This window comes from Mustela erminea, chromosome 5 (assembly GCF_009829155.1).
Source record: "Mustela erminea isolate mMusErm1 chromosome 5, mMusErm1.Pri, whole genome shotgun sequence".
NCBI lineage: Eukaryota > Metazoa > Chordata > Mammalia > Carnivora > Mustelidae > Mustela > Mustela erminea.
Genome location: NC_045618.1, coordinates 64030161 through 64045795, shown reverse-complemented (window position 1 = coordinate 64045795; position 15635 = coordinate 64030161). Strand labels below are relative to the sequence as shown.

General features: G+C 38.9%; 1 protein-coding gene across 8 annotated transcripts in view; it reads left to right on the top strand.

The window, feature by feature from the left end:
* The window catches only part of TP53BP1 (tumor protein p53 binding protein 1), a 76330-nt gene that overhangs the window by 36396 nt on the left and 24299 nt on the right, over positions 1-15635 (top strand). For 5 of the 8 annotated variants that reach the window (XR_004285796.1, XM_032343485.1, XM_032343486.1 and 2 more), the window contains exons 13-16: positions 4289-4408; positions 5165-5368; positions 10349-10406; positions 12947-13039. Coding sequence is in view for 7 of the 8 variants with exons in the window: in XM_032343485.1 (XP_032199376.1) it covers positions 4289-4408; positions 5165-5368; positions 10349-10406; positions 12947-13039 (475 nt within the window). In the remaining variant the exon portion in view is untranslated. The other 3 variants (XM_032343491.1, XM_032343489.1, XM_032343487.1) reach the window with 3 other exon arrangements.

Genomic DNA, 15635 nt, shown 5'->3' with positions numbered 1-15635 from the left:
CCAAGATTTTAGTTTTTGAGCAAACAACTAACAATAGTAAAGCCAGTAGTTGGACTTCTAGAGAATTAGTCTAAAGTAAGTCATTCAGAAGAGCATTGCTAGAAAAGAGAAAAAATTATTCTATACTTAAAGTAGTTATTTAGTTGCTAAAAGTTAAAGAGAGACTAAATTAAATAAGAGTAACCTAAAAAGTAAATGGCTCTTTATTCTGGAAAAACAGAATGAAAGGTAAGAATTGGTTGAGTCCCAGGTTTGCTTAATTAGATTTCTGTATACTAAAGTTAGAAGGGTACTTTTGGTTTTTGTTAATAGCTTTATTGATTTAAAAAAAAAAAAAAAGATACCTGCGCTTAATTGTTAAAGTTCAAACGGGAAGGAGAAGAGGGGGATTTGGGAGAGAAAAGGAGATAATCACTGTTAAGTGCCTGTATCTACGGATAACTTGGGAGACCTTTTCAGACATCCGTTTAAGGAGTCTCTCTTTATAATATTTTACTTGAGAGAGCAAACAAAAGCGTGACCAAGTGTGACCGAGCGGGAGCGAGCGGGAGGGAGGGGCAGAGGCCTAGGGAGGAACAGATTCCCTGCTGAGCAGGGAGCGGGATTCTGGGTGTGATCCCAATACCCTGAGATCACAATCTGAGGTGAAGGCAGGCGCTTAACTGACTGAGCCACCCAGGTGCCCCTTAAGGAGACCTTGAAATTTGAAAAAGCAAATTTAGAAAGATGGTACTTAGAAACCTGCCTCTTTCAATATAAAATAAACTTTTGATAAGTTGATTATGTGAAAAATTGTGACAAGTTAGCAAGTCTGTAATTAAATCCACAAGTGGTAGTCTGTGATAGCTTAATAATGATCAAGGAAGCTAGTGTGTTTGTGCTTTAGCTCTAACTTTTATTGGCTTACTTTATGGAATTATCATTCTAATTAGCGGTTAATGTCACATAGAGACTCGTAGGGTATATACTGTTTATGCATGATGTCACCCAGTATAGAAGTTCTTGTATTTTTAATTAGATGGTTTTTAATCAGTTGTAAGAAGTGACCAGTTCTTTTGAGCACAAAAGAAGATTAAATGGGTTATAGATTGTAACAAAGTTAGAAGTTGGGAAGACCTTCCTGACATTAAGAGCTTTAAATAATTACTTTGAACTAATGAATTCTCTAAAGTCCTTAGTAATAAGGACAAACACCCTGTTCAGCTGGTTTAATGATTGATATTCAGTTTCCTTTTGTTCATTGCTGTCTTTCTTCATAGGTTGGTATGCTGGCATAGAATAGGATAGCCCATGATAATCTGGGATAGCAAGAAGGGGCTTGATAATTTAAACAGTAGGCATGCTAAACGTCAGAGAAAGAATTAAATATGTGGAAAATGCCAGTATTAAAGGCTGAAATATTATTTTGCAGGGTGGTGATAACTTGACTGGATTAGTGGTGTCTTTCAGTTGAGTTGAACAAAAGCAGAGAAATGGGAAAGCATTTGGAGGACATTGAATAGAGGCTTTCTGAATATGAATAATTAAAGACTAAAAATAAAGGCTGCATCTGATTAACTGCTGACTAAAGACTTAGGAAATTTTGGCATTTTGACAAGGGGCTAACATGTTCAAAGTAACATTTTATAGGAGTGTTGCTTTGGTTGTTTTTTTCCTGAAAGAATTCTGGATTGGGGAAAGGGGAAGACTTCAGACAGAGCATGGAGTTGATAGGCTGTTTTAATAATCCAGGAATGAGTCATTGAAGGCCCAGATAAATAGTGTCAGTGTTGCCTGTAAAATTAGACTCTTTTCTCCTATTAAGCTGTAGGAATGCAATGGGATCAGTGGTGCTAAAATAGTTTTTCATAAGTGTTATCTTGTGCCGTGCAAAGAAAACCCTCTTACAGGGAAATAGTGTTCAGTAATTAGTGTTTGCATGTTACGTTTGCATATTATAGTATGACATAGAATGATGGACTTAAACATTTCATGTAGATTTTTTTAAAAAGTCTGCATGGTCAGTCATAATAGGAGGGATGGTTCCTGTCAATAAAACAGTGCAGTGCAGGTGATTGTTCCAGGAACCAAAATTCTGTAAAATACATCTTTGGAATATTTGATATTTGTGAGATTTTTTTTACTTTTTAGTTTCTGTATCTTCTAAGTTTTTCTTTATTAACCTAAAGGACTTGCTTTTTTAGGGAATTGCCAGAGAATGAATCCTTACCTACCTGCCCCATTTCTCTTTTTTCTGTTACTGTAGTGGAATTCTTTGCCATTTAAGATGTGATTCTGAGGGGTGCCTGGGTAGCTTATTTGATTAAGTGTTGTCTTTTGATTTTGGCTCAGGTCGTGATTTCTGGCGCTGCTGCCCGGCAGGGAGTCTGCTTGAAGACTCTTTCTCTCCCTCTCTACCTATCCTCTTGCTCATGCTTGCTCGCTCTCTCTGAAATAAATGAATCTTTAAAAAAAAGGCGTGATTCTGTGATTCTTCGCTCATACTCTACAGTTCCTTTAGTTGAGCATATATACGTCTCACCCTTTATTTCTGAAGTGTTTTTCATTTTCTCTTTTCATCCCTTCAGGTTACTAATTCATTTTCTTTCATATGTAGATGTAAGAGATGTTTTTGTTGTTTTGTGACTTTGGAGAAAAAAGTATCAAAGTGCTTTATATAAAAGATAATAGAACAGAAGTAGAATTGGAAAAAGATGAAAAGAGAAAAATGTATTATCAGAAATAAACTTGTTCTTCATCCAGTTCCTGGCAAAGAGCTCCAAAAATCCTTGTAATTTTCTAAGTGATAGGAGTATCTTTTGTTATACTTTTTTTTTTTTTTTTTTAAGATTTTCTTTACTTACTTGAGAGAGAGAACCCGAACAAGGAGGAGAGGGAGAAGCAGACTGCACTGAGCAGTGACCTGAAGTGGGGCTGGATCCCTGGATGTTGGGATCTGATCTGAGCCAAAGGCAGCTGCTTAACTGACAGTTCTACCCAAGTTCCCCTCTTTGTTATTCATATTAAACCCTTTCAGACACTTACGAGATTATGCCATGAGGTGATTTAGGGTGGAATTTCTATATAGCCTCAGGACAGGGCTGTACACCAGGAAGACCTAGGGGATTGAAACTTTCAGCCCTGCCCACCCTTCTCCTGGAAGGAAGGGCTGGAGAGAGAAAAGCTTGGTAAAAACTCTTGAATAAGATTTAATAACGTTCCTCTTTGTTAGGAGCCAGGAGGGTGGGTATCTCATCCTAGTTGCTTGGGGCATAAGCTCCTGCTATCTGAACCCTTCTGGACTGCACTTTCAGTATAGCTTCTTCTGGCTCTTCATCTGTGCCTTTTATAATTGGTAAACGTAAGTAAGTGTTTCTCTGAGTACTGTGAGCAGCTCTTGTAAGTTAGTCATTACCTGAAGGAGGCTGTCGTAGGATCTTCAAGATACAGCTAGTTGGTCAATAACACTGGTAACAACCTGGCTTTGTGATTGGCATCTCTAGTGGGGGCAGTCTTGTGGGACTGAGTTTTAAATTTGTGGGATCTGATTCTGTCTCTAGGTAGATAGTGTCAGAATTGAGACACCCAGTCAGTGTCTGCTGAGAATTGGAGAATTGCTTGGTGGTATTAGGATACACAATGGGCAAAATGTTTGTGAAGGAGTAGTGACTGGGTATGGCAGATTGTAGGTATTTTGAGCCATCAAAGGAAAGTAAGTACAAATTTTCATAAGTGATGTTTTAATAGGAGCAGTCTGGCACAGTTCTTTTTTTTTCTCCCAAACTTGGTCATTTTATTAAAAGAGGTAAACAAATCAGAAAATGTGATTTTGGCCGTTGACTAATTTGATTTGTAAAAATTTGGAACCAAGGCCTAGTTAAAAAGTGAAGTTTTATATCTTAATAAATGTTTTGTTATTGATGACTAACCAAAATGTGTGTATAGGGAGTGCTCATATATGTGAGATTTACCACTGTGCAGACATTTAGGTATGAATATTACTGTCATGGCCTAGAGTGAGTGCTGGTCAGTACATGTTACTTATCATCTCCTCTTTCTTAGGGCCTCTAAACTTTGGATGTCTTCAGTTTTTCTGTTTTCTGGTTGTATGCTTTGTGTCAGTCCTGTTGGTGGCTGTAATGAGCACAGAGAATAGTAGGAAATTGGTTGGGTGGTCTGGTGAGGGGGGTTGGGAATGAGCCCAATTTGGGGAGCACAGGAGAAGAATAATTGAAATATTTCTTGCAGTTCTTTTCAGTTTTACTTTTTTTGATAATTCCATTTTGGTCATCTTTTTTTCCACCTCCAGAAACTCCATTTCATTTCACTTTGCCCAAAGAAGGTGAGATTATCCCACCGTTGACGGGTGCAACTCCGCCTCTTATTGGACACCTAAAATTGGAGCCCAAGAGACACAGTACTCCTATTGGTGAGTGGCTAAAACATAATGGTATTTAAAGCAGAATTTCTGAGGTACCATTCTTTATGCAAGTGATTCTTTTAGATCTGAGGAGTTGGGTCTGCCTGATAAGGTTGGTTTTTGTATTAGGAAGAATAAGGTTGTGGTATTGGATTTCATGAATTTACTCCCAAAAGATTTTGAGCAGTAATGAAAAGAAAGGGTGGAAGGAAGGAACAGAAAGACTACTTATGAGGATTGTATTCTGTTACTTTCAAGGCAGTAGAATCTGAGTGCTAAGGAATGATACAGAGGTACTTTTATAAGGTAGGGTCAGGAAATAGGGTAGAAGTACTATTTATTCTGTACCCTGGCTATGAGTCTGCTGCTTGACAGGGCAGGAAAACTTAGATCCTCCTTCCCTGAAGCAGCCAGTAGTCTTCTGCATTAACCTATTTGTTTTCTCTAGTCAGTGCTGGGAGGTAACAATCATGCCGTCTGGAGTCTCCTGCTACCTATGCCTGATGCTGGCAGATGTGGGTTGGCTGAGGGCTCATGCAGCATCCTTTGTCCAGATGCAGAAGTGGAACTGAATCCTGTTGCTCCTCTTAAGACCAGGTGTCAAAACTAGTGCGTAGTTGTTGATACTGTGACAGGATCTATCCTAGGAACCCCCTGCAGTCTTGCAGAGCTGTGGAGCCAAACAGGCAAAATGATGACCTTGAATTATAGTTTTTCCTGTTTGTATTTTAGAGTTCTTTCTTCCTCCTGCCTCCCTTGTTTCAGGTATTAGCAATTATCCGGAAAGCACCATAGCAACCAGTGATGTCATGTCTGAAAGCATGGTGGAGAGCAACGATCCCATACTTGGGAATGTAAAAGGAGATCTTGGGGCTGCCCCAGAAATGGATGATAAATTGTGTCTAAAAATGAAACTGGTCAGTCCTGTGACTGAGACAAGTGAAGAATCTTTGCAGTTTAGTCTGGAAAGTAAGTTTATTTTATGTTAATCTTGGGTAATTAGTAGCTGCAGATCATCTGAGAAGTATTAGTTATCTTCTAGTTACAGTGATCAACACTTGTATTACTAAATGTATCTCTGAAGTCTTGTTCTTACAGATTTAATCCTTTGCTTTTGGTTAGTCACTGTAGTGTTACTGAAGACACTTCATTTTAAAATCTTTTGTGCTGTTTGGTTTTCTATAGTAAACCTGTATCTCTAAAGTAATTGGTTTCCATATTCAGAAACAGTTAAGAAGAAGATAGACACTGTAGGATTGTGGACTCATGTTGTAGGCTTATGTTGACTGTGTTCATGTTAATTAATTGCACATCCATTAGTATGGCTAAAATGCAGAGAAGGTACAAAGGAGGCTGCAAAGTAGGATCCAGATTTGAAAAGGCCTTTCACATGGTGCTGAAACACTGAAGAATTTTAGGTAAGGGAGTAATACCAGATTTGTTTTTTTATTTTTATTTATTTATTTTTTAAAGATTATTTATTTATTCATGAGAGAGAGAGGGAGGCAGGGGCAGAAGGAGAAGTGGGCTCCCGTGGATCAGGGAGCCCAGTAATGTGGGATTCCATCCCAGAACCCTGGGATCATGACTGGAGCTGAAGGCAGATGCTCAACTGACTGAGCCACCCAGGTGCCCCAGATTTGTTTTTTTAAAAGGATCAGCTGAGTGTCTAAAAATATTCTGCCTTTGCATTCTTCCTTGCCTTGCCTTGCCCATTTCCTGTTCTCCTGCCTGGAAAAGTCCCTCTTTGTTTAACCAGGAAGTAGGGTCACTACTAGAGGAGGTGGAAAAGAGGGGATGAATCTGAGAGGTGAATAGTAGACCAGAGAGAACCTTGGGACAGGGAAGAAAGAGGGTGGGGGGGGAGGGGGACATGAGTGCTCTAAAGAAGATATTCTTATTTCCAGACACAGAGAGCTGTTGCAGTTACATACCTAAGGTTGCAATAACTTTTTTTTTTTTTTTAAGATTTTATGTATTTATTTGAGAGAGACATAGAGCATGAGCTAGGCGGTGAGGCGGGGCAGGGAGAGGTATGGGCAGACTCCCCACAGTGTGGAGGCCCACGAGGGGCTTGACCCCAGGACTCTGGGATCATACATGAGCTAAAGTCAGATTCCGAAGTGACTGAACCATCCAGGTGCCCCAATAGTTTTAAAAAATATATTTATTTTAGAAAACAGGGAGGTAGGTTGGGGGAGAGGAGGAGAGAGTCTTAAGTAGAATCTGTGCTGAGCACGGAACCTGAAACGTGACTCCATCTCAGGACCCTGAGGTTATCTGAAACCAAGAGTCTGATGCTTTAACTCACTGTGCCACCTAGGCACCCCGCTAAGGTCACAGTAATTGCTAAGAGGTAGTCCTAGAGTTTGGATCAGATCTGTTTGACACAGAAGTTTATATAGTACTTCGCTAGGTAATTTGTAAATGCTATTTAATGGAGTTAGAGCAAGAAGTCTTAAAGGATTGTAAAGGAACATTTAACAAAGAGGACTAGAAGAGTATGAAGATCCAAGTCTGTGGGGAGGAGAATTAAGAAGGTAACAATGTGAGACACAAAAGTAGGGGTCTGATAAGGTATATCTGAAAATGAACAGTGGATTTGACAATCAGAGTCCATTTGGTGACTCTAGCAAGAACTATTTCAGTATGGTGCTTTGTTTGGGTAGATGCTGTATTGAAGGTAATTGAGGATTGATGGGGAAAAGAGGTAGCAGATACATTATCCTTTAGAGAAGTTTGAGGAAAGAAGGAAAAATAGGCCAAGTTAGAAATTCAGGATTGGAAATATTTTTTTATTTTTATGCCTATAAACATAGGGGCCTAAGGAGATTTATAGAGTGGAAGAGTCACCAAAGAGATTGGTTAAAGATGAGGGATCAAGGGAAATGGTTGGTGGATCAAAATCCTCGGGGCATTGGGAAAGGAAGTTTTCAAAGACTACCACTAGAATTGGTGGACTTGAATAAGAAGTGCCTTGCATTCTCCGCAGAGACCATATACTTTGAGTTCTTAAGATATACCAGGCATTTTACATGTACAGCTCAGTAAATCTCACAATAAACCTGTGAAATAGGTCCTTTATTACCCTCATTTTATATTTGAGGAGACTGAGGCATAGGGAGACAGCAGCTTTCCTAGAGTTGAATGCCTAGTAAATAGAATAGCCTGAATTCAAAGTAGTTTTAAGAAACAGGAGTGCAGGGGCGCCTGGGTGGCTCAGTGGGTTAAAGCCTCTGCCTTCGGCTCAGGTCATGGTCCCAGAGTCCTGGGATCGAGCCCTGCATCGGGCTCTCTGCTCAGCGGGGAGCCTGCTTCCTCCTCTCTCTCTCTGCCTGCCTCTCTGCCTACTTGTAATCTCTGCCTGTCAAATAAATAAATAAAATCTTAAAAAAAAAAAAAGAAAGAAACAGGAGTGCATGGCTGGTTCAGTTGGAAGAGCATGCGACTCTTTGATCTTGGGTTGTAAGTTAAAGCCCTGCTTTGGTTGTGGGTTTGACGTAGAGATTCCTTAAAAAAAATAAATTATTAAAAAAATAAACAAAGCAAAACAAAAACGGGGTGCCTTGGTTAAGCATCCAGCTCTTGGTTTCAGCTTAGGTTATGGTCTCAGGGTCGTTACATCAAGCTCAGTATTGGGCTATGTGCTCAGTGGGAAGTCTGTTGGAGATTCCCTCTCCCTCTCCCGTTGCCCCTATCCCCCCCACACCCTGTGCACACATGCTTGCTCCCCCCCCACCCCCGTATATATAAAATTTAAAAAGAACAACAGTCGTTTTAAGAACCAGAAGTCTGGGTCTGAATTACATTGCTATTCTGCTTTTCAGTTCTTAGTAATTTGAATCTTAATACTCAGAAATTAAAAGTATTACGTTTTCATTTTTATTATATCTAATATCAAGTGGGGTCTTAATTATTAAGAGAGTATGTGGTAGCCTTGAACCTTTATTTATATTTATTTTTTAACGATTTTATTTATTTATTTATTTATTATAAACGATTTTTGTTTGTTTATTTGACAGAGATCACAAGTAGGCAGAGAGGCAGGCAGAGAAGAGAGGAAGGGAAGCAAGCTCCCCACTGAGCAGAGAGCCCGATGTGAGGCTCGAAGCAGGGCTCGATCCTGGGACCCTGGGGTCATGACCTGAGCCAGAGGCAGAGGCTTTAACCCACTGAGCCACCCAGGCGCCCCTTAATGATTTTATTCTTAAGTATTTTCTACATTCAACATGGGGCTTGAACTCACAGCCCAGAGATCAGCCAGCCAGGTTCTCCTACTGACTCAGCCAGCCAGGTTCTCCTCCCCCACCCCCTGCTTTTTTAAAAGACTGAATCTTTAGATTTGAAATTATAACTGGGAAGACCTTAAATGGAGCTAACGTTCTGGATGATAATACTGTCTTTCTTGATACCAGGAGCATTGTGTTAGGCAAGCACCCTACTTTCAGTTTTATTCATTTCATCCTCACAACAAATCTGTGAGGTTGGTTTTGTTTTATCTCTGTCTTCTAGATGAGGAAACTGACTAAGAAGATGGACTACTAGGGGCGCCTGGGTGGCTCAGTGGGTTAAGCCACTGCCTTCGGCTCAGGTCATGATCTCAGGGTCCTGGGATCGAGTCCCACATCGGGCTCTCTGCTCAGCAGGGAGCAGCCTGCTTCCTCCTCTCTCTCTCTCTCTCTCTCTCTCTCTCTGCCTGCCTCTCTGCCTACTTGTGATCTCTCTCTGTCAAATAAAAAAATAAAATCTTTAAAAAAAAAAAAAAGAAGATGGACTACTAAATGCTGGAGCCATGGCCTGAGCCAGGTTTCTGTTTCAGAGCCAGGGCTCTAACCACTAACGTTTTAGCTCCCATCTTGTTTAGACTATGTCCAGTCATAAATGCTTTAGAAATGTTTAAAAATATTTGCTATTTTCTCTAAGGCTGGAATAAATTGTACATGAGCAAATTTTAATCCTTTGGCATTAGTAACACTGGTTTGAGAATATGGGATTATTTTCAGTATCACCCTTAATTCTTTGCTAGAGATTCTTTCTTGAAAATGTGTTTTGTTTTTTGAGTATCTGTCACAAAGGCACTTTGGGAAGAACTTGAGTACTGTCTGTTTTGGGTTCTCTTAAAACTGCCCACTATTTAAAATTTGTGCATCAAAAAAGATAAAATTTTGTGCATCAGTTTAAGACTTTTTACCTAAATTTTAGTTTTGTTTTAAATTCTGTATTTTTTTAAAATTTTACTTATTTGAGAGAGAAAATGAGAGAAAAAGTACAAGCAGGTGGAACAGCAGAGGGGGAGGGAGAAGCAGATTCCCCTCTGAGCAGGGAGCCTGATAGGAGACTGGATCCCAGGACCCTGAGATGATTCCCTGAGCCAAAAGCAGCAGCTTAACCAACTGAGCCACCCGGGTGCCCTGAAAAAATTTTTTTTTTTTTTTTAAAGATTTTATTTATTTATTTGACAGAGAGAAATCACAAGTAGATGGAGAGGCAGGCAGAGAGAGAGAGAGGGAAGCAGGCTCCCTGCTGAGCAGAGAGCCCGATGCGGGCCTCGATCCCAGGACCCTGAGATCATGACCTGAGCCGAAGGCAGCGGCTTAACCCACTGAGCCACCCAGGCGCCCTGAAAATTTTTTTTTACATAAATTTTATACATCTTGTATGAGAAGAGAGGAATTGATTCAGGAGGAGTTCGATTGTCATTTTTACATGTCACTGTTTAGTAATTCATTATATTATATTTCTGGACAAACTTTCTTTTGTAGGAGGTTTGAAAGAAAATTGATTTGGCACAAGTGAGAAAAATTGTACCATTAAATGATAAATCTTTCTTCACTTACTCTTACCTCTTTTTGTCACTTGTTGCAGTACCAGTAGAGCAAGTTTTTAAGTGTGGTACTAACTGAATTCAGTTTCTCTTTACTTTCTGTTCTTGCTTTTGTTTTTATTCAGAGCCTACAACTGGCGAAAGAAAAAATGGATCTACTGCTGTTGCTGAGGCTGTTGCCAGGTAACCAGAGTTGGTTGCTATTTAGAGGAGTTTAATATACAAAGCCACTCTGGTAATAAGGAGAAGATGATTTATTGATAGGGGAAAAAACTTAAAATGAAACTCCACCATAAAGGATTTAGCCATGTGTCGAATCTAACTTAGGCTGTCTTACTAATACCTTCAGTCTAGTAAAGCTTTCACTATACTTAGAACTAAGATATTTAAAGGTGTTTCTCTTTCTCCCTTTTGTTCATGTGGGAGTGCCCTTTTTTCTTTTTCCTGTTGGTGAGACAGGTTATTGCTGCTTATTGGTAAGGTAATAAAGGGTTTAATAAGAGCTCGCCTTAGACCTTGTTCCTTCAAAGATTCCTGACTCAGCCGCAACCTCAGGCCATTTTCTCTTCTGCCTGCCAAGTTAACTACTGTGTTGAACTGCTAATTTTTGCTTTGTCACGAATGCTGTAATGCTTGGAGGATGAGTTTGACCCCATCCTGAGGCTCTGTGGTAAGCTTTGCCATCTGGTGGCTGGGAGAGTAGAACTGTTCGTTGGTTTATAGCACGAGTCATCCAGCATGAACATACTAGCAGCAGTCATTGGTGAAATCTAGGTGAGGATTCTTAAATGGGGCTTGGTAAGTACAGTAAATAAGTAAAGCAGGCCAGGTGCCAAAGCACAGAGTATTAAGGACGTTGGCTGGCTGAATGTGTGTCCTATTTGAACATGAGCCCCTGTTCAACTCCAGCTGGTTATTACCATGCAAGAGTACAAACTTACTGTTGCCAGACCTTTACACTTTTAACGAGAAAGCTGGATTTTTAAAATAAAATTCCTTCTTGTTGGGTCAAATAGAACATGTCTGTGGACTAAATTTGACCCTCAGTTGCAAGTTTCTGACCCACATGTAAATCCTTTGTACTCAGTTCTGTTGAGTGTTCTGTTCTGTTCTGTTCTGCTGAGAGTTCTGTTTTAGAGATGGTTCTCTGGGCTCTTGCATATTTAATCTGAAAGATAAGCAGTTGAGGGTCATTACTCAGTTAAAGACTCTTCAATGTTACAAGTTAAAGAAAATGAAGTATACACTTGCTTAGGTTTTAACATAATTATATATCAGACATGACTTGTCATTAGTCTGTGCATGTGCACATTAAGAGGGAACAGTGTGTTGTTGAACCTTTTGTGCCAAATGGAGGGATGAAAAATAAGGGTAAGACTTCATTTTGGAGGATGGGTATTGGGGAGTCAGAATGAGATGAAATTCATTGGTACTGTTGTTAAGGAAATTGTGTATATGAGAATCTAGATTTTAAAAGTCTTATTCACTTTATAGTTAGGTTCACCATAGAAATGTAAGTAAGCTGTGCGTGAATATTTTATCTATCTATCTTATCTGTTTATTAAAAGACCTTCTTTATTTGACAGAGAGAGATCACAAGCAGGCAGAGAGGCAGGCAGAGGGGGAGGGGAAGCAGGCTCCCCACCAAGCAGAGAGCCCAATGGGGGGGTCTCGATCTCAGGACCCTGAGACCACGACCTGAGTTGAAGGCAGATGCTCAACCCACTGAGCCACCCAGGCACTACTCTGCTTGAATATTTTCAATGATCGCTTCTTTTGCATTTAAGTGAAGCAGTACCACTGTTATCAGGTGTCATCTGTTAACTGGGCTCTGTTCACATTACTTGCTGTTATCTTCTTTTTCTCTTAAACATTTCATTATTGAAGGTTTCAAGTATATACAGAAGTAGAAAGAATAGTAGAATGCAACAATACGTATTCACCACCCAGTGTCAAAAATTACCAACTCATTGTCTTGGTTCATTTATAAATACTTCCATCACACTCACCCTCACTGGATTATTTTGAAGCTAATTCCAGTGTACCTCATTTTATCTATAAATATCTCACTGCTATTTCTAAAGAATAAGGATTTTTTATTTTGAACTTGACCACAGTGCTATGATCATACTTTTAAAATTGGCAGTGATTCCTTGAAAAAAAAAGGTCAGTGTTCAGATTTCTCTGATTGCCTCATAAAAGGTTTTTTTACACGGTTAAATCAAGATCCAAACAATGTCCACATATTATGTCTCTTAAGTTAAAATTTGATTTGATTTGTCTCATAAGATCTGATTAAGTCCTTTTTTGTGTGTGTGTGTGTTATCTTAGTCACCATACAGTACATCATTAGTTTTTGATGTAGTGTTCCATGATTCATTGTTCTATTGGGATCTCCTCCCCCGCCACACACCCCACTTTTCCCCCTAGCAATTTATTTGTTGAAGAAACTGAGTTGTTTGTTCTATAGAGTACTAAAGTTTGGATTTCGCTGATTACATCTTTTTGGTATTTGATACAGTCCTCTGTCCCATCTTACTTCCTGTGAATCTTCTTGAGAGTTTTTAACTGTGCTAATTTGAAACAAGTATGAAGGGTATTTTGGTATAATAAGGTGGTTTGGGATGCAGAGCAAGGATTTTATTACCTTTGTGCCTAAAAAGGATAATCGCTAGAGGTACTTTCCCTTTCCATACTAACCCAGTATTGCTTTATTATCTTAGTTCTCCAAAGACAGTGTCTGTGTTTAGCTGTGTTTGTGAAGCCCAACAAGATGATGAGGCTCGAAGTCAGAATCCTCCCTCTGTGCCCATGAGGTGAGCATTATTTTCATAGCCTCTTTTGAGTCATACTGATTTGCAGAATGATTGGTACCAAAATCTAGAATGTACATTGCTACCATTTTGTGAACTTGAGCTTACATTTTTATCTGAGGGATTGTGACATATTCTAGATGGATTTATAAATGAGATGATGTGAGAAATTTTATATAATATTTTATAGGTATAGGTTTTTGTCTTGATTTACTTATTCTATCAATTTGAAATGATTCAATCTTCATAAATTTATGAAAATATATCATTCTAAAAAAAATCTGTAGTTCTATATTTTTAAAATCACACCTTTTTTCTCAGTTTTGGAACTGTTTGCTTTTAATAAGACTTCTCATTTTTCTTTAGTTTCCCAAAGGGCAAACTGAGATGTTCACCCCCAAATTTAAAGTTTGTCATACTTGATGGAATTAAGATTTGCCCGATTTCTTTATTCCATAATCTCTTAGAATAGCTCTGAAACAAAAAAAAATTTTTGAGTTACAAAGTATTCTTTCTCTATTTAAATAGAGTATCTTGTTTGGGATATACAGTTCTTATATTTAGTATAAGGAAATAAGGCAATGGAAATAAGCTTGTATTTTCATTATTATATGGTGTTCAGTGATTCTGTAATTAGAGAATTGGATGATGTTTTGTTAGCGGGTATGTTCCTAATGTTATCTGCAGCATAATTTTAATGTTATTGACATAAATATTCAGAAGGAAATATGTCAGTGCTTTTATTAGCATTCTGATTATTAAATGTGAGCTTGTTGGTATTCTTGAAAATCAAATAGCCCAGGTCACATTCTAACAACGGGGAGCAGCAGGCAGAGAGAGAAGCAGGCTTCCTGGTAAGCAAGGAACCTAATGGAGGATTTGATTCCAGAACCCTGGGATCATGACCTGAGCCAAAGACACTTAACCGACTGAGCCACCCAGGCATCCCTCTGTTCAGAAGTTCTACCCTAAATAAACAGCTTCTGTAAAATGTGGTAGGCTTCTTTAAGGGTGGGAAACAGTGGTAATTGAATTTTTCAAATAGTTAATCAAGTACTTTTCCTTCCAGCTTTTGACTTTTATTGTTGTTCAGCTATTGATGTTCGCTGCCTGAAATATTCAAACATGAGTATTTAGGTCATAGAAAAGATGAATAGAATTTTCTTAATTGCTTTGTTTTATTCAACATAAAGCAACATAGTATCGATTGAGCATCTGCTGTGTACCTAGCCCTGTGCTATGGTCACTTACAACCTCTTCAGAGGTAGGTTTTACTCCTCTGTCTCCTGGTGGACTCTTACTCTTAACCTTTTCTTTATTGTGTTATATATCCTTATTCATTTGAGGTTCTTGACAGGACTCAAGCTATGACCACCAAATTTTTTTTTTTTTTTTTTAAAGATTTTATTTATTTGACAGAAATCCCAAGTAGGCAGGCAGGAGAGAGAGGAGGAAGCAGGCTCCCTGCTGAGCAGAGAGCCCGATGCGGGGTTCAATCCCAGGACCCTGGGATCATGACCTGAGCCAAAGGCAGAGGCTTTAACCCACTGAGCCACCCAGGCGCCCCTGACCACCAAATTTTTACCAGCCTGTCTTGGGCTACGCCTCTGTTCTAAATCTCTTCAATATCTTGTTTTGGTAAACTGAGCTCAACAAGATAGACATCTCAGAAACTTCTTTTCTCTTTCTTATTCAAGATCCAGAGCAGGGCATTTCTCCAAGAGCTCTTCCTGTTTCCTATTTTCTGCCTACATTTGTCAGCTCAGTTCTTAAGGGATGAGCACTCCTTCCAGAATGGAGACAGCTTTCTCTTTCTCAGTGACTAGTTCCATCTTCTCTGGCCAAATGCTCTCAGCAACATATGACATGGTTTCTAGATCCTTGATTATACTGGCTGTTCTCTTCTAGGTGTATCTCAGTTTATGCCGTATAAACTATGATACTCCAAACTGAAACATCCAGATATGGTCATACCATGGTCAGTTTAGAATGGATTCCTTTTCTCTTTTTTCTGGCTACTATGCATTTAATGTAGCCTAAAATGCATTAGTTTCTTATTTTGTTTGTAGTGTAATGACTCACTGAATTTTAATTTACCAAAAATTAAAAGTTCATAGGCATTTTCTATATGAATTTGCTACTTATACAATTAGTTTACTTAATCTGAGAGTAGATTTTTACAATTACTCAATCTCTTAATGGAGAGAACATTAATTCTTTTGTTCGTAGTACACTTATTAAACACTTAATGTGTAATAAGCTCTGTATTAGGTGTTTGAAGTAGAGATGAGTAAGACATGAATGTTAAGTTTCTGTGTAACCTCACTTGGAGTTAATCTGGGCCTTTTTATTCTGGTTAAGGACATTTTAAAAAGCCCCTAGGCACCTCAGAGCTTGGTGGTATCTAGTTTGAGGAGATATTAATCAGATGCTTGTGGGATAATTGAATAAGTCACTGATGGCCCAGTGGGAAGACTAATGAAAAGAAGTAGGCTGTATCTTGAGAATGTCTTCAAGAATCCAAGTCATTCTGCATTGTTAGTTGTAAGATATACCAGTATAGCTAGCAAAGCTAGAATCTCACCTATAACTCTATGCT